General features: G+C 47.3%; 1 protein-coding gene across 1 annotated transcript in view; it reads right to left on the bottom strand.

Annotated features, from left to right (window-relative positions):
- Positions 1 to 24,292, bottom strand: part of XXYLT1 (xyloside xylosyltransferase 1) — a 104,995-nt gene that overhangs the window by 62,048 nt on the left and 18,655 nt on the right. Inside the window, exon 2 of the mRNA XM_080918880.1 lies at positions 18,784 to 18,931. Within this exon, the coding sequence (XP_080775006.1) occupies positions 18,784 to 18,931 (148 nt within the window). The remainder of the gene's footprint in view (positions 1 to 18,783; positions 18,932 to 24,292) is intronic.

The following is a 24,292-nucleotide window of genomic DNA, read 5'->3' as shown; positions in this document are numbered from 1 at the left end:
TCTTTGAATCTCAGGAACAAAGGCACTAGGTTTCTTTGCTGAGGTCAGGACTTGGTATAAGCATCAATATACAAAAGCAGGCTTTAGACAAAATAGGAAGAAATTGTCAGAGGTCAAAACATGTGCAAGAAGACCCCGCCTCTGGTAGCAGCAGCAACCTGTCTTTAGGACACTGAACATCACCTTTCTGAGATCAAAGGTCCTAGAGATGGCACCAAGTTCTCCTACCTCCAAAATTCACAAGCTCCCTTGCCTTTCTTGCAAGCGCAGCATTCACTCCTGACAGGAAAGCGCATGGCTCACAGGCTCAGCCGTGCACTACTTAAACCCTAATCCTGACTGAAGAGTCATTCGCTAGAGAGAGCTCTGTGGGTATTGTGGGCACTGGGTAAGGTGTACCCGTTGGATAGAGTAGCTGTAAGAGATCAGGGATGGAGATGAGAAACAAACCACAGGATGATGCATTTGTTAGGTTATAAATTCATAATCACCACAACAGTTCTGGGAACTAGAAACTGCCCAGTCTATACATGCTAAGCGGTTTCGCCCTTTCTGAAAGGGAAGCAAAAACGGTGATTTTTTTTTTTCTAAATTTTACATTAACGTGTAGCACAGATTTGAAAACAAGCCACAACTACCAAATGATTCCCTAGGTGTGTGTGGCTTTTGTCAAAAGACCCCTGCAGCTGCACTTCTACTGGGGTGGCTTATGTGACATTTTCTCGTTCTCCTCTCCCTCTTTTCTCCACCACACAAATGGAGGCTCCAGGCTGGGCAGGGTGGAGTTAGGTGGAAATTAATATGTAAAGAGAGACAGGAGAAGCTGTGACAAGAAGTGAGAGGCCAGGAGGGAGCAGGAAAGGCAGCAGAGGGGTCTACACGGCACACCTGAGTTATGTGAGCTTTGATCCACACAGCTTCCATTCTAACTCCAGAACCTTCAAGAAGCCAGGAGAGGGAGGTCACCCACAGTCCTTCAGTAAGAACGCAAACTATAGCCTGGCTTCCGGAAGACCAGGAAGAACTGTCACGATGTTTGTGGGGATGACCCCTGCGTCCTTCAGCCTGCCTGGTTCTCAGGATGGTCCAAGGCTGCACCCTCCCCCACTGCAAAGTCACGTCCTGATTTTTCTCATTTGGTCAACCATTTGAACAATTTCCTGTTCCTTTTGTCCCCCCCTATGGGGACTGCACTCTTGTAGGTTCTGCAGGTCCTGGAGATAACGGTCAGACTTTATGTAGTCCTGCCTGGCCAAGATCACCAGTCACTATCACTGGTGTGACCAGGCTCATAAGCCCAACAGCATGGTTCCCACTCCAAAGATCCATTAGAGAGGTGTGCACAGCTTCCCTAGGCAGGGAACAGCCATAGCTGCATAGTCTATCTGTCCTCCCCAGTGACCTCATAGTCTATCTGTCCTCCCCAGGCTGACCTCATAGTCTATCTGTCCTCCCTGCACCATACATGGCAGCCAGAGGAGGGGACGGCATACAGTGCATCTAATTAACTCCCAGGCACGAAGGCTGAGGTTAGGTCCAAAAGGATGTTAAGGTTTGTCCTGGGACCCCTGGTTTCCCTAAGAGTGCCCATAAAATGCTGCAGCAAATACTGTTTCAAGAGATATCCCACATCTTATGTGAGGAACTGTGACTATTACATTAATTAGCTAATTAACTCGTGTCCCTGATACCTAGTTATCATCTTGCCACATAGCCAGGTGTGCACAGGGCAAGTCACGTAGGCTCTGTGCTGCTTTTCTCAACTTCCAGATGGGAAAAGTCTGAGCCGCTCAGGTCCCACCTTAGCTGGTGGCTGTCCCTCACTAGAAGCAAGTGCACAGAAAACAGAACACTGGCTAGCAACTAGTAACTCAACTAGTGTCACCTGTCATGAGGCTGGCACTGCTTGTCACTGATGGCAACCCGATCACTGACAAGGTGCTGGCATGTAGCGCTTCCATTGCTTCCATTCTAAAGTTCTGAGTCAGTCTCTAAAGAAGTCAAGTAACCAATTAATTGAGCAAATCAATTAGTCAATGCAGTGGTCAAGCCTAGAAGCTACACAGACAGACTCCAGGTAGTACAGGCACTACAGGTGGTTTCCATTTGTCTTGCTCTTGGTGGGGGGGGGGTTGGGGGGACCTTTTTCCTGTCTCAGGAACCCAGCAAGAAGCCAAAGTCTGCTTTCTCCATCAGGACTGTGAAGACAGCAATCCCCAAAGTCACCAGGAAAGGAAGGAAATGTAAACAAAAGAACAATAGAAGGCCTTACATTTCACACCCCTTTATGTTAAATATACCTTTTAGACAGCAACACCTGTTTTTGACAGACAGCATCAACTACTTCTCCATAAAAGGTTAGAAGTAAAACAGCCAGCATGATAATGCTTGGGGCCAGAGAGATGCTCACAGCGAACCCCACGGATGTGCTAGGTGTGCTTCAAGATAAGAGGATCTCAAGCTGCACAAGAAAGCAGAGAAAAAGCCATCGTGTTGATATATGTATAAACATAAAATATATAAACACACAATATTTTCATTCACTGTCTATAAAACTCAGTGAAGTTCTACCGTTTGTGTAAAGTACACATTCTCTTCTTACAAACTGGAGTCTGGGCGGAACAATGACTGATGGAGTTCACAGAGTCGGCGGTGGAGAAGCTGCCTTCATGTCTGGGAACTCTAAACTCATTGCTCTGCTCTGCTCTCTATGTCTCTCCACTCAAGTCTTGTGCACCCCCAGTGCTGGCCCTAAACTCTCAGACTCCCCCAGTGCTGACTTCCATCTACCGTGATCACTGCATATGGTTCTAGGAATTCATGTAAAGCCAGAATGGTTCCAGAATCCAAGAGTTCAGGTCTCTCTAGCCTGGGGTTTGTCAACAAGAGAAAGTATCACTGTCAAGGGACCCAGAGCCCAGTTACTGCTCACTCTAGACCCAGGAGAGAGTAAGCACAGACCCGAAGACCAGGCAGGCGTCAGTGTGAGGATTGGATAGCTAGAAAATGCTGGAAAGCCCGAGACCTCCCGGGGCCGTGGCCCTGGGTCATCTGTGAGACATCTTGATTGGGAGCAGAACACTGTCTTAAATTCTAGAATTAAAAAAAATCTATTTAAAAATAGGTTGCATTTATAATCTAGAAAGGAGGAGAGGAAACCCAACACAGCAAACCCAACAAAAACTGTCCAGAGCCCCCTTTGTATGCAGCACTTCCCAGTCCATGAAACCGGTGGGTCCAGCATCCTCCTCTGGCCTCGGTGTGTTGGTCAGTGTGAAGGAACAGCCAGCATGGCAACCCCTTCACTCTCACACTGCACATCGCTCCTGCCTTCCAAAGTGCTAAGAACGGAATGGACAACGGCCTTGTTGCAATGTGTGAGCCCGCCACACCTCGCTGACTTCCCTTTGGATTTCCAACTTGGAAAGATCAGAAAAGCACAGCGAGAGCTGAGCAAATGGCTGCAGACAAAATGTAATGAGCAGAATCACTTCTCCATCCTGGCTGCAACTACAATTGAGGCCATCTTAACAGTCCTCCTCTTGATCCTGAAACTCAGAAAATCCTGAAAATGGTTTAGTGTATACACACACATACTCGAACACACACACAGATACTCACATACAGACACAGACACACACTCTCACACACAGATACTCACACACACTCACACACACATACAAACACACATACACACATACACACACATACGCGCGCACACACACTCACATACAGACACACTCTCTATCACACACACACACACACAGATACTCACATACAGACACAGACTCTCTCACACACACACACAGATACTCACACAGACACTCATACACATACATACAAACACACATACACATGCATGCACACACACATACGCACACACACAGATACTCACATACTGACACAGACACTCTCTCTCACACACACACACAGATACTCACACACAGACACTCATACACACATACAAACACACATACACACACATGCACACACACATACGCGCGCACACACACTCACATACAGACACAGACACTCTCTATCACACACACATACACAGATACTCACACACACACTCACACACACATACACACACAGACACTCACACACAGACACACACACACACTCACTCACTCTTCCAAGAAACCTGTAAGTCTTTCCAGTAACAAGGCCATTCTCTCTTCAGAATTCACCTTCCACTCCCTGAGACATGCAAATCTATTCTAGGCAGTCTGAGTGGAGAACCCCGAAGCACCTGTTGGCTGCAGATGAAGAGGAGATCTGAAGTTTCTCCTCAGTCAGAGCATCTCACTGTCAGCAATAAAGTGATTTATGTCAAAAAGTCAAGTTTGTCATTTTATCCGAGAGTTAACGCCTTCCAGCACGGTATTCCCTAGTACTTTCCCCTAGAGCGTACAGATCAGAAGACTGGGTGACTCTGGGAATAGCTGCCCTTTGCAGAGACAGTTGTCGGGGAGAGGAAGAGGAAGAGGGCAGGGAAGCTGTGCTTGGCGGAGCGGGCCTGGACCCTGGCTATGCTGGAGCTGACATGGTAGTGTCACAAATCCAGGGTCTGTGTGGGCTAGGAAGTGGATCTCAAGTTGGCCGGGTAACTCAGAACCTGTCAGCCAGTAAAACGGGATGGGGTACACATGCAGTGTTAAGAGTCCTTGGCCGGGCTTATGAGGTACTGGTTCAGTCTCCAGTACTGTAACAGGGGCAGTGGAAATCCACACTCTAGCCCATAGCAGGGAGAGGGTTTACAGGAATACTCCAGAGAAGGTCTGTTCTGGAAACAGAAGAGTGGTCAGGGTTTGGAATGCTCAGTGTCTTTGAACTTAGAAGAATGAAGAATGGAAAAACAGCCCAGCTGGGGAACATTCTCCCATGATAATCTGATTAGTGGACGATGAAACTCTACACACATCTGCAGTGCAGTGGGGGAAGGAACAGATGATGCCGAGCTATGGCCTATACCAACACCAGGAGGACAACGGCCAGGGCAGGAGACAAGCCTCAAGTATTTCTGGGTCCTGCTCACAGAGATCTGCTTTTTCCTGTTAGTATCTGAGGACACTCAATGACCATGATAATGAAGTCATTGATGCTGATTGATAAAAATAAGCTTGTGACTTCTGATGCCCTTGGAGCTGAAGGTCTGCTCTGAGGTCTGGTGGCTACAGGAGCCAGGCCAGCCCAGTCTCCAGATACAGAGGGTGGCAAAAGAAAAGTCTGGTGTTTCTTCACTCCTGACATTTTCTAACTCTTGCTTCCCTAAGAAGGAGTCACACACCCACCTGGGTGACTCTTGTGCTCTAAGGCCAGAGCCCTTCCTTCCCATTTTCCTGCTCTGAGCTTGTACTCAGACCCCAGTCTCAGCCTCCCTAGGTGTGTAGCTGCTGGAAACCTAAACTGGGTCCTTTCCAAGAGCCATATCCACCTTTAACTGCTGAGCCATCTCTCCAGACACACGTGACTATTTATAATTCAATATTCAAAATGGCCATAAAATGTCCACCTGATAATGATTACATGAGCGAAATCTGGAACATTCGCTAAGGAGAAAACTATGCAACAGCTTCAAAGAAAATGAGCCACCAATAAATACGAGCTACACCACGAAGGGATCTCCAAAAAAGTATGGTGAGAACCTAGATGGGAAAGACTATACATAATCTATACATAATATAGACCCACTTTGTGAAGTGCCAACAAAAGCAAATTTGTAGAGCCAGGTAATGTCAGGATGTGTGAGGTGGGACCTGAGACTGACCATGGAGAAGCATGTGGTGACTTCTTGGCATGAGGGAAAGGCTCAAAAACCCAGCTGTGGTTCAGTTGTACAGTTCTATACACTTTATCTAAAGTCACTGAATTGTACATTTACAAGGGGCAAATGCACGGTGTATAAACTGTACTTCAATAAGTCATTTTTTAAAAACGGAATTTATGTTAGATTTTGGAACCTTTTTGTGTCTGTGCACATGTGCGCACACGCATGTGCAAGCCAGGGGTTGATGTCAGGCATCTTTCTTGGCTGCCCTCCACCTTGTACTTTAGCACAGGGCCTCTCAATGAAAACAGCTTAGCAAGACTAGCCAGCAGGCCCCGAGAGCCTCCCGGTGCCAGTGCTAGGACCACACACACAGACACAGACACACACAGACACACACAGACACACACACACACACACTTCACTGTTTTAACGTGGATACTAGAGACAGAACTCTGATCCTCATTCTTGTGCAACAAGTACTTTACTGAGTTACCTCCCAATCTGAAAATTAATTTTAAACAAACAAACAACAATCTAGCAGCTGCTGTGCCTCGGTCCCATGTTTGGTCTCCAATACCAACCTCGGCGCTTCTCTTCAGTGTCCACTGGGTTCATGTCTACCGCTCTCCTGAATGTCCTGTTAGCATTTTTATCCAGACATTCATGCCTTGAAATTTTCTGTGAAGATGATTCTGGGTCCCCATCTCCTAGGGTGGTAGCCATTTTGGTTTCCTCCCTGGCTGGACTCTCTCAGGCAGCTAGAATTGTTCCTGCTAGGAATCCCACAGAGACATGACCGAAATTTTTCCACAGGACAGTGCCTCTTTCAGCTTTTAAACATGAAAACCCATCTTTTTCCTATTTGTTCCTTTTTTTTTTTCCTTGAAAAAAGGTTCAGATCCCTGGGAAAGGCTACTTTGTGTGGTAATAAAAAGGAATCACAAAAGCTTTTGTGTCTAGGTCCCAACTACTGAATGACTCTTCTCCTGCCAATCTTTTCCATTCACCGCAGAGTTCTCCAGAGCAGCTGTGCACCAGGGTAACCTGCACTAGGATCCTGTCCTCCCCACACAGCTAACCCAACCTCTCAGGCATCATGCCTGCCAGGCCCCAGACTGAGTCCTGATGTTCAGAATTCATCCAGGGAGCTTCTAGGAGCCTGGGCTCAGGAGACCTAGTTGTTTTACTTTTGCAGGGATAAACACCTCAAACAAAAAGCAGCTCAGAAAGGAAAGGGCTTATTTTAGCTTGCAGGTAACAGCCCATCATGAGGGGAAGCTAAGACAGGAGCTGAGGCACAGACCATGAAGGAACACAGCTGTGGCTTACTGGCTTGCTCTCCATAGCTTATTCAGTTGCTTTCTTATACAACCCAGGACCCCCAGCCCAGTAAGGTATTGTACTGCCTGCAGAGAGCTGAGACCCCTTACATCAATTAAGGAAATGCCCAATCTGATGGAGGCATTTCCTCAGCTAACATTCCTTCTTCCCAAGTGACTCTGTCAGTTGATAAAACCTCATCAGCACACTTGGCATGACTTCCAAGCTACAGGACCTTCCTTCCTCACCAGGCTATTCTAGAATGTGTCTAAAATCTGTGTCCTTGCTTGGTTTCCTCAAGGCTGCCCAGGGCTGTAACCTGTTTGCCTTCCTCAATTTCTGTCTTCAGCAAGCTAAACCCCAATTACCATAAAGCAGTCTAGGTGGAAGTGCTGGGAGGGGCACCTAAGTACTGGCTTCCCACGCCATCCAGGAAGACCCAGTGCCTTCTAACAGCACTGACTGCCTAGCATCTAAACCATCCAGCGCAGCAGCCACTAGTCACACACGACCCTTGGACCTCCAGTCCACTCCGTGCTGAGGAGACAGACTTGTTTCCTTTACTTTTGATTAACTGGATGTGAATTTACCTGAGACTAGGGAGTACTTTACCAGACAGCAGTTCTAGAAACCAGCAATCCCCCAGGTGTTGGGGACAGCAGAGGGAATGCTCAATGGCCACAGGCCATGAGTCCTCGATCAGCAACGTTAGCACACAGAGATCCCTCTGAGGGCTCTTCCTCCATAAAACAGCAGCTTTTAGCGGGGGCACAACAGCGAAGGGCAACCAGAGACCACATAAGCAAGTTCTGTGAAAAGGATGAAGCCTTTGACTTCAGTTGGTGACGCCACACAAAAGACATGCTCGAATTTGTTGCATAATTTTATCATTACACTAAAAGTTAGAGCTGAACTACATGCGAAAAAAATTTAAATTAAACAGACATATCAGACAAGAAAATGAGAATTATTTTAAAAATGCTTTGCAGAAACTAAAATGCCAAAGTAACGAATGGATACTGGGTGAGAGAGACTAAACAGTCTATAACTGCCAGCTAAGCAAGACGTTAACTGTCACTCCATGGGGAAAATGCTTTAAAGCAGCATAATTGAAGACAGAGTTAGCAGAGAGCACGTCTTTGGCGTAGGCACTGGTGTGTCCCTTTTTAAGGCCAGTGCTGGTGCATCATCTCAGGGTAACCTCTGAGGGCAGAGACCACGCAGCACAGCAACTATCTCCGAGACGTCTTGGCATGAAACTTGCTTTCAGGGTCCAATTAGCTTTTAAGTTGAAACAATAACACTAGCTTCCATTTTCTGCTGGGATATGAAAGTGCAATGTTATTTCAGACTGTTTTAGGGAGTCTTCAAAGGAAACCAGCACTCAGGAGTCACACACGTGCGGCTCAAGAGGGCCACCAGCACATTGCATCTCAACACAAATCCTTGACACTCTAGGGAAGCCAGTGGTCCATGTCAAGGCATCTCCTCTACTTGCCAAGCACAGTTTCCCATGCTGGATCCACCCACTATTATCTATACAGAATGGAGAGAAGAGCTACTTATAGACTAATCACAGGCTTCCCTCTCTGCTTTCCCTTATCCATAAAATCTGACTCACAGAAGGATGACTAACTCACAACAGAAGATAATCCAATAACTACTCAACTGAGGTTTGGGAAGATAGGGTGTATCAGACTTACCCAATTCTGTCTGCAGTTCCTGAGTGTGGAGTAATTGTTGATTAAAACAACAACACACCCCGGAAGAACGTTTGGGAAAGAAGGGGGACAAACTCAGGAGTCACAAACTTTCAATGGAAATTCATAAAAAGAATAAGTAGCTAGAAGTACTGGGTAAACTCAAAGGACAACGGCCATGCAAACAGAACTCTTGCTGTTCATCCTCCTTGACATTCAAGGAGTTGAAAAGAAGCAAGTTGCCCAGGCTGGAAAGACCAAGGGCACCAGAAGCCATTGTAGGCCATGCTATACCCAAGAGTAGGAAAGGGAGCCATTGTAGGCCATGCTATACCCAAGAGTAGGAAAGAGTTGCTAGGTGTCGGGGAGTAAGGACACTAGATACAGGAAAGTTTCATTTGGACCACATTAGCAAGAGCAACATAAACATGCACTTACATAGTATCAAACACTTGTGTGTCAGATATCATTAAACCACATACATATGTGCATGCACACATACAGAAAGACATACACTCAGACACACTCACAGACATGCACACACACACACACTTATAGACATATACACATAGATATATACACACTCATAAACAAATACACATACACAGGCAGGTACACACTCACTGACAAACAGCAAACAGTCTCTCTCCCTCTCTCTCTGTCACACACACTCACACACACACACACACACACACACACACACACACACACACAGACTCTTCCCCAATTCTCAGTCACTGGGTAACACATAAGAGAATCTTAACACCCCTGTCACAAGAGCAAAGGTCCATTCTGTTCACAAGGACACTGCACCCACAGCTCTTGTAGCTAACTCAGGTACTGAATTTTTTACCACAAGGAACAAAATGTTCCCACTCTTACCCCTAAGAACTGCTTGCTACAGAAAATACAGACAAACTCTAAAAAAAAAAAAAAAAAAAAAACTCCACTCTGAGTTAGGAAGTAAATATTGTTTGGCATTTTGCACACAGGAAAGAACAAACCTCTATCAAAACCAATTGATACAGGATGGCTGCTTGGAGATGAATTCTATCTGCTTCATTACCAGAGTCTGCAATTATTCTGTGAATAATGAAGGGCTGAGAGGTTTGAGGGCTCAGACCAGGCCCGAGGAGTCAACAACGCACACTAGGAAGGAGCCCAGCACAGAGGTTTATAGTTTCAGAGGTTCAGTGCATTATCATCAGCAGTGTACAGGCAGACATGGTGCTGAAACTAACATCTTGATTCAAAGGCAGCCAGGAGGAGACTCTTCTGCCCTGGAAAGAGCTTGAGCACTAGGAGACCTCAAAGCCTGCCTACACCGTGGCACACTTCAGACAAGGCCACACCTTCTAATAGTGCTACTTCCCATGGGCCAAGCATATTCAAACCACTATAGCATCTTTTAAAGGTAAAACCTAGGCTAGAGAGATGTACAGCTCAAAGGCCAAGAGCATATACTGTCCTTCCAGAGGACTCAAGTTTGATTCCCAGCAACATGTCAGATGACTCACAACTGCCTGCAGCTCCAAATCCTGAAGGATCTTCTCCAGCCTTTGTGGGCACCTGCACTCATGTGCACAAACCTACACATATGTTGTTTTTAAAGCTAACCTGACTGTGTGTGGTGTGACACACCTGTAATTCCAACACTTGGGAGGTACAGGCTGAAGGAGTTCTGGGCCAACTTGTGCTGGAAGAGCCTGGCTCAAACAAAAACAAAAACAAAAGCCAAACTGGATATGCCTGACCTGTGGCAATGCTCACGGCCTACTGCCCTGAAGACCAGCCAAGCCAGGGAAGGTGGGGCAGACAGTTACTAAGTGCCTCCAGTACTTTTCTGTAGGACTCTGCAACACTATCTTCAAATACACCCACAGAAAGGTAGCACAGACAATCCCTGGCTGCTTTTTAAATGGTTTCATACAAATCACGTCACTCATGAGAGATAAGCAGGAGCAAAGTCCTATTGGCAGCAGGTGGGTAAAGAACAGCAGCAGTGAGAGAACCTGTAGATTAAAAGAAAGGGAGACACTCACATACTCCCACTATGAGGCAAGGGTGTGAAACAGCTACCCTGGAGAAAACTGACTTCTGATAAAACATGGAAGTATCACAGAGCCCAGCTAACGCAGTCCTGATCATTTGTACCAAAGAAATAAAAACTTACGTTCACGTAAAGACCTGTACACAGATGTGTACACAATCACTCAAAGTCGAAGACAGACAGGTGTTCTTTGGCGGATGAATGGTTAAGCAAACTCAGCTACAGTTCACCAGGAAACACTGAGCATGAACTACTGAACCACACGATGACTTGATGAATTCTCTGTATACTATGTTGAAGGAAGACCCCAATGATGACACACAATTTGGCCCGTACAGCACACTTACAATGAGAAGAGCCTAGAAATAGTAACGTGAAGTGGTAAGTGCCATGAGCTAAGATCACCAAGGGGAATACAGAGGAACCCCCACCCGATCCCCCTGCAGGAATGGAAATGTCCCATGCTTGATGGCACTGATGTCTGCATCCTGTTTATGTCTGTGTCATGTTTATTGTAGTCTTGCAGGCTGCTACCACTGGGAAAATAGGCAGAGGATCTCTGTATTTCTTCGTAAAACTACACATTACTGTAGAATTATCTCCACAGAGTAAGACTCGAGCCCTAGTTTCGATCCAGCTCAGCTGGATGCCTCTGGCCCAGGAGTAATATATAATCAGCCTCAGCCATGACTAAATGAGCACCCAGGCTCATCAACCTACCAGTTGTCGCCCTCAGATGCTCTCTGGCCACTGGCCAGTTAGGATCCTCCCTCCACACTTCATTACACAGCATCTGCGTCCTTCGAAGTCAAGTGCTCCAAGGGAGAAACAAAAAGTTCCCAGGATGAAAGACATAGTTTTCTGTAACAACCATGGAGACGGGGTGCTGTTACTCTTGTCATATTCTATTCATCAGAGCCAAACCAATAAGCCCAGCTCAGCACAAAGGAAAGGGATGTCACCAGGGGCCAACTCAGAGGCTGCCTATAACATTCCTTGAGGATGGCACTTCTCAGGCAGCCCTGCTCCTTCCTCCCCTTCCTTCTAATGCTCTCACTAGACATGGAAGTCGTGAAGGTAAAACCCACATCTGGTCCACATCTTTTCCCCACCGTTCTTCCCATGGCTGGTGTGTTAGAGAGTGGTGGTTTCTCTCCACCTTCCTGCTGGAGAAGCACACCCACGGGGTCCACCTCCTCTGTCCCAGCTGACCGGACCAACAAGACATAATAAAAACAAATCTGCACTTTGGACTTAAATAGGCTGGCCATTGGTTCTCTACCAGGATCTGAAGTGAAAATACCAAGAAGTGAGGCTTGTTAAGGGAATGAACATTGAACAATGAACCAGTGAATAGCACAATGAACAAAACCTCACTCCACTTGTTTCTCGGAAACAGAAAAATGTTTTAAGCAGAAAGGGAAAAATAGAGACATGTGGATAGAAATAATAATATCACAGAGGGCAGGGAGGACCACACACCCAAACAAGTTGGTCCCCGGAGTAGCCCCTGCTCCAGTTACAGCCCCTCCCATAACAATCTTCTTTGAAGGTCCAGAGACATGAGACAGCATTTACTTTACACTAACACCAAATCAGCTCAGTGAATATTCAGACTCATCACAGGGACTGTTTGTGACTAAAGCCCACAATAGACAAACCTTACCACATAAATAAAATGTTTTGTTTTGTTTTAAAGCAGGGAATAGGCTGGGTGTGGAGTTGCATGCCTTCAATGCCAGCACTCCAGAGACAGAGGCAGGTGTATGCCTGTGAATCCAAGGCCAGCCCAGTCTTTAAAGCAAGTTCCCGGCCAACCATGGTTACACAGTGAGACCCTGCCTCAGAGGATAGAAGGATAGCTCAGCCAGTAAAGTGCTTGTTGCTTAAGTTTGAAGACCTGAATTTGATCCCCAGAACTCATGTAAAAAGCCAGGAATATTGCTTTCATAGCACCACTGCGAAAGGAAGAAAAGTGACCAAAGTCTTCCCAGCTGTGTACCCTGCACTGCAATAGCGATACTTGCATGGGGGCAATCATGGCAGACGTTACGGGAGTAACCCCTGCCTTAAGGCTGGCTTTAAGGCCCACTCCCCAGGAGGAAACATCTGATAAGGCAAATCTGAGCAAGATCCCATAGCCAAGATCACAACCCAACATGTGGAAGTACTACTATTGCTATGTTAAACGGACAAAGCGTTAATTATGCTGCCCTCTGAATTCCTGGGACAGTACTGCAGCTCTCAGATTCAGGCATCAGGGAAGGTTCTCTGTGCAGTGGGATAGTTAATGCATATGTTGACAACTGGTCGAAGCACCAAGAACTGACTGTAGAACACTCAGCCACAAATGAGCCTCCCCAGCACCCAGGGAACACTGTGGAAGTGGGGGCAGAAAAATCCAGAAAAGAGGCCAGAGAGGGCCAGAGCAAACCAGAATTCCGGAGAAGACAAAACTCGAACTCACGCACTCACAGCAGCTCTTGTTGCCTGGACAATATCTTCTCAAGACCAAGCCAATCAACATTCTAGCATGGAACTGGGAGGAGTTCATAGCCTCTACCCCTAACTGAGGAGCCATGACACTCAGTGACTTCTGGGGGGTAGGTAGAGTCAGTTTTCTTTAGGTGGTGGCCTCACACACATTACTAATGTGCGCAGCACAAACTGGATTCAAGGAGTCACTCCAGAGGTCAACTACCTCAGAGAAGAACATATAGTTTCTGAGTCTCAATCCAAATAGCCTACATCAGCTCAAAGACCCCACCCTGTTGAATCCTATAAAATCCACTTGCTTTTCTGCCTCTTTGCTTTCCTCTGTCCCCATGCCCCAAGAGATAACTTTGGTTTAATCCCCAATAAACTATTCTTGCTACCCATGGAGTGGCCCAACCTTGCTTATAATCATTATTATACCTAACTCAGTGCAGTAGTAAAGGCATTTCCATTTATCTCTCAAAGCGAATGTGACTCACAGGGAGCTCTGTTCCAGAAGGCACTAAGCAGGCAGGCAGAGGAGGGCAAGAAGTTGGTAAGGCAGACAGAAGGAAGGAACCCAGACAAAAAGAAAAGATGTGTCAGCCTGGAAAGTAGAACAGCAAAGTGCACGGATGATTGCATCTCGAAGACATAATGAGTGTGGGAAGGCAGGAGAAACAAACCAGAAGGAAAAAGGGGCCAGAGAAGAGGAGCTGAGGTACCATATTCCTGCAACATTCTACCTGTATGACCCATGTATTCAAAATGCACAGAGACAAAGAGACACAGCCAACAATTCCAGAGGTGTGTGGTGACCACGCTTAGCAGAATGGAGTTCATCATAATCTTGTTAGAAATAAAGTTTGGAGTTACAAATAAAGAGACCACTACTTTAGCTGAAGTGTCTGGACAAGGCAGACTTTACTCTGGGTCAACAAGGTATGCTTGAAGAGCTAGCACATGGAGACAGGAAGTATACTCAGTTTTCATTCTAAGGAAGGTGGTTATCTGCCTTTTCCCCATTGGCTGGGGTCTGGCCTTACACTCTTCATCAGTTGGGTAGTTGGAAAAGAACTGCACATAGGAATTGAGGCAGGAATGGGAAGGGGTCACCGATCCTGGCCCCTGAGTTCCTGGAACAGAGCAGTGGAACTCTGGTTTCCCTGGGCAGGAGAATCAGAACATTTGCAAGTCTTGCAAGTCTTACAAGGTGGAGAAATAAAAGCAGAAGAAATTAGGATGTGACAATTTCTCACTGTCTGAAGAGGCCATTGGGGGTAAGCCCAGGCTGCCCATCCAGCACCATGTCCTGACCCTGTTGTATAATCTCTCAGCCTCGGCCTCCCCACTCCTCAAAGCTTGCCCTTAGACTAACTGAACTGACAGTGTCTGGTCCTGTTCTCCATGAAAATAAGCCCACAGCTTCCTCCAAAGCCCAGACAGAGCAGAAGCTGCTCATGTGGCCTTCTGCCATGAACACCACTCACTTGGGTTCTCCCCTTCCCAACCCCAAGGGCACTCAGCAGCACTGGCCTCAGTGCCACCAACTGGTCAACCTCAAGGTGCTAATAAGCGCTCACTGGAGCCTCGAAAGGTCAGAAGCAGAAGCCTGTGGAGGAACTAAAGACAAGAGACTCCACTCTCTGAGGCCAGCTTCCAGCCTTGACACAGGAGGACTGCACCACATCAATATCTTTAGTATGCATGGAAACCTGCTCAGCTGTGCCCCATCAGAGCAAGAGGCACCAAATGGCTCTGCTTTGCTCCAAGCTGTTGCCAGCAAACCGCCTCCACTGAAATCAGTGGACCACGTTCACAGCCCCTGTTGTGATGCACACAGATGTTTCCACTCAGGCTGGTGCCAGTGTCTGGTGTTCCTTTGCCCTCTCCAATGTGAGAATGCCCTCCCTCACACCATGCTCACACTGGCAATTGGGGGCTTCCCAGTTTCACCAGAACCCAAATTCCATAGTGTTTCCTCCAGTGGGGCCTCACAGAATGGTGGGCTGAGAAATTAAAATTCTGGCTGTGCCTCACCTGCAAGGACCATCCAGATTCTGCAGTACTGCTAGCATATCCGGATGCATCTACAGTGGTCAGGAGATAGCCGAAGCTATCAAAGTATTTCCCAATGTATACCTAATGTAAGTTTACTTCACTTGATTGGCAAATACCTACTGGGTGCCTACTCTATATCTGGATTGTTCTCAACATTGGGAACATGCACAAGTTCCTGCCCTGGTGGAGCTTCCATTTAGATAGGACAGGCAGATGGTCTAAAGAAAGGAAGGAAGGAAGGAAGGAAGGAAGGAAGGAAGGAAGGAAGGAAGGAAGGAAGGAACAACATATATTCTATATAGACTCCCACCAAGAGGCAAGGCACAGCCAGGTAGAGGCGCTCACCCAGGGATGAGCACTTTAACATACTACAGATGAGGCAATCTGGGTCAGGAGAGTGAAGAGAGAGACAGAGAGGGACCAAAGGGGAGAGTAGTCACAATGAAGGAATGGGAAGAGCTGGGGTGGCTAGTGTGGGTAGTGACAGGTACCTCAAGAAGTAGAAAGGCCCAGAGATCAGACCCTAATGACTCTAAGGAACATGACAAGAAACACAAGACAAACCATGGGAACAGAAATCAGGACCACTGGCAGAGAGCACTGCCTAGGGAGACCACTGCCCCATGTGGCTTCTCTTAGTGACTCCCCAAGGTCACTAAGTTAGTGAAATGCAAGGCTATGGTTTGCAGCTAACTCTACCAGATCCAGAGCCTGAGCTGGACAATCTGTGACACATGAGCTCCTTTTCTAGCCACTTAGACCTGCCTGGCTCAGTCCTCCTCACAGACATGGGGCCTAGAAAGCAAAGGAACCCAGTTGCATCATGGGTTCAACTCGTAGGGACACACCATAGGGACAGATATATACAGTCCTAGGCCTCTGGGCTTCTATTCCCACAGCTGGTGGGATTCAAAGCCATATACACACTAGAAGGGTGTGTGGGAGGGGGCAGGCAGAAGATAACATGTCAATCATCATCTAGAGGTACCAGATCACGGGCTTCCATGCAAACAGTTAGGAACTCACATGAAGTTTTTTAAGTGCTCTGTGAGTTCGAAGCTTGGGGCAAGGGGCTTGGGGGACTCCTAACCAGCTGCTTTTGCCACAACCGATTTTAATCCTCTCCAGAGGTGCTTTCATTGGCATGTCACTAACGCTGAGCTCACAGCTCTTCACAGCCTTGTCACACAGGACAGAGACACTGGCGAGCCCAAAGGAGCTGATCTTCAGTCCTTGCAGCTCCAATTAGGCTTTTTTTCCCTCTTTCTGTCCATGTGTTAGTTTTGTCACCATTGAAAGCATCTTACACAATAAGAAAGAAAATGTGTGCCTAATGATGAACTAGAGCTCAGGTCTGGACATTAGAACAACGGTACAGTAGAGACCCAGCTCACCTACGACACTGCAGATCTTCCTTGTCAAGTGGAAGAGCAGCTGACTACAAGTCTACACTGCTCCACAGGAGGTCAGACACCTTGGGCTAGACAGCATCACAGACACTACCCATGCCAGGCCACACTGGGGGTGCCAGGGAGCTGACACACCTGGCTTTATAAAATCACCTTTGGCTCTACCCTTGGGAAGACATTTGAAGAGATGTGTGAAACAGTCTTAAAGAAAAATAATTTTTCTGCATGTGGACATCCGCTATAGTCTAATTTACAGTATTAAAAAGCCAATGAGATGCACTGAGCTAGCCCAGGACAGGAGACAAAGTGGTAAAGTGAGCCAAGCTTCATCTAGCTAACAGAAACTCAGGAAACCTTCAAAGACTAATTACGCACAGCTTGGGAAGGTGTGGCAGTGTGATATTAACGGCTTTGCTGATACCGTTGCTTGCTTGTGTGTTCTCTGAGTTGAAATAAAGTCAGTTTCATATCCTGAAATACAAGAGGACTCAGAAGAATCTGAATGCAAAGTGTAACTCCTACCTTGTTCAAATCATTAAAATGTCAGAGAAATAGCAGAAGATAGCAGTAATTAGCAATGCTGATCTTATGTGGCATAAAGATAAAACCGTTCCTATTTTATTATTGTTCTCAGATATTTTATGAATCCTTTAAAATGAAAAAAGCAGAGAGGGCTGGAGAGATGGCTCAGTGGTTAAGAGCACTGACTGCTCTTCCAGAGGTCCTGAGTTCAAATTCCAGCAACCGCATGGTGGCTCACAACCATCTGTAATGAGATTTGATGCCCTCTTCTGGTGTGTCTGAAGACAGCTACAGTGTACTCATATATACTAAATAAATCCTTTTTAGAAAAAGAAAAAGAAAGCAAGCAAGCAGAAAAGGGTGCAACTCAAGTGGCAGAGCATTTGCCTAGCATGCATGAGGCCCTGGTTAGGTCCTGAGAAAGAGAGAAAAACAAACATGTTTTTTTAAAGTTCTTTAGGTACATGGAGGAACCTTATGCTACAAGCAGTAAGGAGAGCAGACAGTTCACAGAAACATAGCTGGCGTCTTTGGAGCTCTGGTCACCAAGTTCGTTCACCTGGCTCTGGGACCACAAACTTAATCCTGCCTCCCGGGCCCCACCCACCCCACTCTCACTGTTCTGAAGGAGGGGGAAAATGCCCAGAAACAAACTAAATAACCAAAACAGTATGAAAACCGTAGTTATACAGAACAAAGTACATCCTAATGTCTATGATGCGCACATAAACACAAAGAACAAGGGAAAAGAATCAACTCAGGACAGCACCCCGATATCTGGAAACATAGTGTCCCTTGGAAAAGTACAGGCATTCCAAGCCACCTGCTCAGCTGGACGGACAGCGGCAATACGGCCATGCTTTATGCAGCACCCAGACTTCTGGCAAAGCACAGCCCAGATGCTGCAGGAAGCACAGCACTGCTTGCTCTCTTTGTGACCACAGAAATTCAGTAACTCCTAGCAACTGTTCTTAGTAAGTAGCTCTTAGGTATATGCATGACTAAATCTCTGGAAGCACATTAACACTTGGCTAAAGAACCCCCCAAAATCCCTGGGTATTTGGTTTAAAAGAGCTCCTTCCACTTCCTGCAGCTCGCAGATGGCCTGTGTTCCCTTAGAGCCATGAACACAGCGGGCGGCAGGGGCCAGCACATGACCTTGGATTCTAAGGAAACAGGAGCCACATCTGTACTAGGCATTCCCATAAAGCTCTCATCTAGCTCTCTGGAGAGACAGGGTTCTGAAGCAGACGCCATGACTTCAAATTCTAGCTCTGGCACTGGAGTGACTATATAAACCGTAAATAGAAGACAAGTCTTAGTCTGTGTGTCTTCACAGGACTTGGAGATCAAGCAAGGGGACAAAGCTGTGGCCTCTGCCTCCCTCAGAAATAGGGGTTCAGCCTTCCAGAGCCCAGAAGTGTACATAGAGCCTGACACCCCAGGGCCATTGCTCCTGGCCATCCAGGTTACCTTTGGGCATAATCTGATGCATGGCAACTGAGAGGAAGAAGATGGAGTCGCTGTAGTAGGTCCCTGAGCCAGCACTGAAGTACTTCTGCATGGCCTCCACGACGGGGAAGAGCTTGTCTGTCAGCACAGCAACATCATGGAAGATGACCTGCAGTGGGAAGCAGGAAAACCCCAACAGTCAGTCAATCAGTTCTCTCCAAGTTCCAGATGCCTGGGCATGTGTGAGCCCAGGAGACAGAAACAGGGTGGAGAGAAGAGGATGCTGGGAGTGACTGAGGACAAAGGAAGTAGGGAAGGCACTAAGGAGCAGAGCCAGGCAGCTAGGCTGGCAAGGCCACTATTAGGAATGGAGTAGTGGACATGTGGAAGGAGAGACAGGGAATGGATCTAGCTCTCGGGTTGCATTCTAGTTTCAAACTTCACGACAAGAAGCTTCCATGCCAGCAGGAGACAGGTCAGGTGTGGGCACCACCGGGGACGAGGAGGTGAGCTCCACTCCACTTACCTTCTCATGGTCCATGACTCTGCCCAGGTTTATCCTGTGACCACACTCCCTGGACCTCCAGGGCCTACGGTCATTGTGCCCAGCCCTAGATCATTGGTCCCCAGCCAGTGGCTTCTGCTTTTATGTTTTTCCTCTAGATTTCTAATATTCTTATTTCTCTCCAAATTATTTCTTTTAGTTCATGTTTATGTCCTGTCCTTGGCCACTTTCCATTTCTAAAAAATTAGCTTAGTTTAGCCTGGAGTGGTAGCTCACTCCTATGAGTTCTCACACTCCAGAGGCTGAGGCAGAAGGATTACTCTAAATTCAGGTCCAACCTGAACTACAAAGTGGGTTCCAGGCCGGGCCAGTTACAGAATAAAACCCTGTTTCAAAACAGCAGGAAACCCAATGTCTTTGCCACTTTTGTTCTTTTTGCTCCCTAAAGTTGGCTTCCTGCGGCCGCACCTGCCCATAGAAGCTTTTCTTGACCTTTTGCTTCCAAAGTGCTGCTTTCAAAAGTCCATCCCTTTTCTGGATGCTCTCTTTTCTCCGGTCTTTTCTGTGTATGGCTTGCTACTTTTCAACACCAATCCCAACTACATCTCTCCCCCACATGTCTTGTAAGCTCTGGCCCTGCTCTGTGGTTCCCCCAGCAAACCTCATCCTCTCTGACTTCATAATCATTTCCAAACAGAGATTTATATTTTTCTTCTTAGCTTCAAAACCTCCAAAGCTCACTACCCTCAGGTCCAACCACCCCCCCCCCAGCAAGGTCTAAACTAGTGGTTCTACGTTCCCTTCACACCTGCTTGTAGGACTGGAAAAAACTGAATCCTCACCCTCATCCTGTCCCATCAGCCTCCCCTTTATGACCTTGTAAACCTCCACTTGCTCTTCCCATGTGTAGAACTCCCTCTCCAGCCTTCCTTTCCAGCTTTCACACCACCTCCCATGATCCTTCAGGCCCCTCCTGCATGCCATCTCACATGGGGCTTCACTGGCTATGACTGTCCCCTGCCCTGTAACAGCTGGCTACATCCATGCCAGGCCGTGGACATGGGTTTGTAACCTGAAGAAACAACACTTTGGGCAAGAGCCTGAGTCCCTTTGTGGGTGATACAGGAATGGCAACACCCTTGTGGTGGCCACTGAGGTGACCAAGGATTCACATCCAGCTCAGGGCTGCTAAGCTGCTCTCATCCTTAGCCTCACATCTAGTCCCTGTCCACATCCCGGCCTCCTCAGTCTCTCTCCTCGGAGACCAGGCATCACTCATGTGACAGCCTTCCCAGCCCACCCACATCACACCTCCAAACCATCACCAGGGGCTGGAATAGACATGGTGCTGAAAGCACAGGAGGGCTCTCACGGGCCAGACATCTCCACATTTATTAAAGAGGAAAGGGAAGGGGCGTGTGTGTGTGTGTGTGTACGTGTGTGCACAAGTGTGTGTGGGGGGAATGGAATACACAAGTGCAGAGCCTGCCTCAGCCACAGTCAAGCCCAGAGAAGCAAAGTTCTGTCCGCAGCCTGCTTACTTGGCGGCCCCAGCCTCACATCACCCAAGCTTCCCCAGCAACAACTGTACCCAGTCAGCATTAATAAATTTATTGAGGACAAACGGATTGTCAGGACATTTGTTCCAAGAGCTGTACTGTTTTTTAGCCAGCTCCACTAAATATTTCAGGTAATGAATCTACTTAAAGAAAAATGAATATATTCCAAGGATGTACTGACACAGCAGGAAGCAAGCCACAGACGCCAAGTGTGAATCAAAATGCGGAGTTTCCTGAGCAGGAAGCTGGTCTGCAGACTGTGCTCCCCTTCAGCAGCATCAAGCCTGAACACCACAGCCCCAGCCCAGCCCAGGCTCCAGCCTGGCTGAGGGTTGCAGAGCTCAGGGTTCCCCACCTCAACAGCTACAGGAAGAACTGTCACCAAAGCTAGGAAGCCAGGGCTGTAAAGTAGCTGGTTACTGAAGGCAGCCAGCCAATGAGCCGGCCAGACAGTGCCTTCAGCCAATGCAAGAGCGTGACTTTCAGGGAGCAGACAATAAGTGGAACACATCTTAAAACCTCAGAACCGGTTACTTATAAAGCATTGCTCACACTCAACCTAAGATCTTCCTCAACCTTCACACCGAGTCACCAGAGTGTGCCATCTCTCATATGCAGGACAGAGCCCATTCTGAGCTCATGAAGAAGTTACTGGAAGTGTGCGCCACCCTCTCCAATGCCTTACCAATTGTACAGCAAGACAGCTGGTTTTCTTTTTCTTTTTTTAAAAGATGTATTTATTTTATGTGAGTGCACTGTAGCTGTCTTCAGACATAGAAGTCTGAAGAGGTCATCTAACCTCATTACAGATGGTTGTGAGCCATCTGTAATGTGGTTATTGGGAATTGAACTCAGGACCTCTGAAAGAGCAGTCAGTGCTCTTAACAGCTGCGCCATCTCTCCAACCCTGGCAACTGGTTTTCTAAGCTTATAATCAGACATTGGTAAGCATTCACTAATTTCCTCTTACCAGTGATACTTAGAAGGATTTGTTCATAACAGTATTTCATACCAATAACTCAGTGTATCAGGAATATTAACTAAGTCTGTAAGTCTCTTTGCCTCCTTTTATTTTAAAAGTCTAAATTCAGTAAAGACAAAGTGTTCGTACTCTAAGTGTCCTCAAAGAGTTTGCTGTTCAAAATAAAGTATGCACAGGGACACTCTGTGTACCATAAGGGGCTCTAGAAAGACAACTAGAAAAGATGGTTCTCAAGGGGGTGGGGGTGGGGGCATCTGGCTTCATCTTACCACGCACACGGCATATTCTTGACACTTCCAGTCTTGGAAACTGGTACAAGTAATCACAGCTGATCCTGTGCCCGGCAGGAGCAGACATTCTCACTGGCACAGAGAGGCTAGAGGAGCCAGGCTACATAGCCTGGAAACATTCTCTGAGGAGCTAAATCACCCCTTCCCGCCACCCCAAGCCCTTAGCTCAGAGTGAGAAAAACTCATTTGTCAAATGACAAGCCCACTGGGAACCAGACATGGCCACGCTCCTAGAGCCAAGGAGGCAGGTAATGAGCTGGCTCTGGGCACAGGAAGACATGGTTTCCAGGAAACCCTGAGGCTGCCAGAAGAGCAGCAGCTCCTGCAGCTGCAGGCAGCAGAGCCAGTCAGACAGGGGCAGGGCAGGGGAGGTCATCCTCAACCACAGGAGAGAACACTGGAAGTACAACCATCTCTGGTGCAGGGATAGACTACATCTCCCACAGGAACGACAAATATGTCTCCACTGTCCACGGTGTTCATACCCAGCATGGAAGGATGTTGTAGCAACATCCAGACTCAGCCAAGAAGCCCACCATCAGAACTGTCCACCAATGGAGACAAGCAAAGATTCTTGCCCTAGTTTGTTTCTTGTTGCTATGACAACACATAACCAAAAGCAATGTGGGGAGGAAAGATTGTCCATCATCAAGGGAAACCAAAGCAGGACCTCAAGACAGGAGCCTGAAGCAGCAACCACAGAGGAACATCCATTTCTTGGTTGCTCTCCATGGCTGCTCCTATATAGCCCTGGCCCTTAGTGGGTTTTCAGAGTGGGCTAGGACCTCCCCTATCAACTACCAATCAAGAAAATGCTCCCACACACATGCCAACCAGCCAACCAGATGGAGGCAATTCCTCAATTGAGATTTATTCTTACCAGGTATGTATAGGCTTGTGTTAAGCTGAAAACAGAAAACAAACAAAAAACAAACCTAACCAACGCAATACCACATCATTACCAGGTCATGGGCACCAAGCCTGGGCTGGGATCCCAGATACAGTGCAAACTATAGCATTGCCCCTCCCAGAACAGCTAGAACGCTTTCCACACAGAATCTCTAGACTTCAGAGTCACCTGGCCCTCCAGGGTCCTAGCCAGACTAAAGAAAACTACAGATGCCATCCTGCATGCATAGCCGCTTAACTTTGCCTTGACAGCCCAGAGCCAAGTTGCTTATGTGGAGGACTGTAGGTTTATGTTAAGGCGGTACATGATTGGACAGGAGAGAGGTAGGTGGAGGTAGGAGGTGGAGATTGACGGAGAAAGAGATTCCAGAGGTAATATGGAAGCTGATGTGTGTTTCTCTCTGCGCATCTCTAGCTTGATGAGGTTGTTATTATTTCTAAGGGTTTCTATGGGTCTATCTATCTCATAAAGATGTGCAGTTTATATCTTTTTTCAATGGTTGTAAGCTTATTGTGTAGAGGGTTTGTGGATTGAGAATTTAACATATAAGCCTGTTTGATAAGTTACTGGGCTGTGGAACCATGTTTGTACCAGGCCGTGAAGGAAAGGAACAAGCCGCGGCAGTCGTATCCACCCAGGACAGAAGCAGCAGGGGTGGTAGAGTGAGCCGTGCCTAAGTTCTTAGAGGCAGCTTAGAGCACCAAGTTAGAGATTCCTGCAGTGTCAGATGGCCCTGCGCAGGAACCGGCATAGTAATGTCTGTAAAGATAGAAGGAAGCATGGAGCCCACCACCAGCTCTTGGGACAAAGGAATGCTGTTATCCTTGACCAGGTGCACTATGCCCGGTTTTTCTGCTCTCTAAAACTCAACAGCCTGTATTTACTGTGGGCTCTGTGTGCCAGCTACTGTAAAGGAGCTAGGGTTCCTCAGAGAAGGGAGGAGGCAGACAGACAGTGGCCTGCCCTAGAGGCGCTTGCAATTCTGTGCAGATTTGATGAGCTACTGAATGCTGCCCATTGCTGCCTGAGAGAAGTGAAGGTCGGGCTCCAAGGGGTTACTTTTTACTTTATGAATGAGCTACAGTGTGCCAGCAGGTCAGGAAGTGATTCGGGAGGGTAGCAGGAGGAAGAGTCAGGAATGTGGAGCCCTTTTGAGTACTAACTGGGCAGGAGCCTCCCTGAGAGGTGGCAGTGAGCAGAGGGAAGGACCTCACCTCACAGCTAGGTCAGCTCCTCACAGGAAGTGGTTTCTGGACCTCTTTGACACCTTGTTCATTGACTTCG

The sequence above is a fragment of the Micromys minutus genome, assembly GCF_963924665.1.
Source record: "Micromys minutus genome assembly, chromosome: 7".
Classification (NCBI taxonomy): Eukaryota; Metazoa; Chordata; class Mammalia; order Rodentia; family Muridae; genus Micromys; species Micromys minutus.
This window is presented reverse-complemented; position numbering and strand designations above follow the sequence as displayed.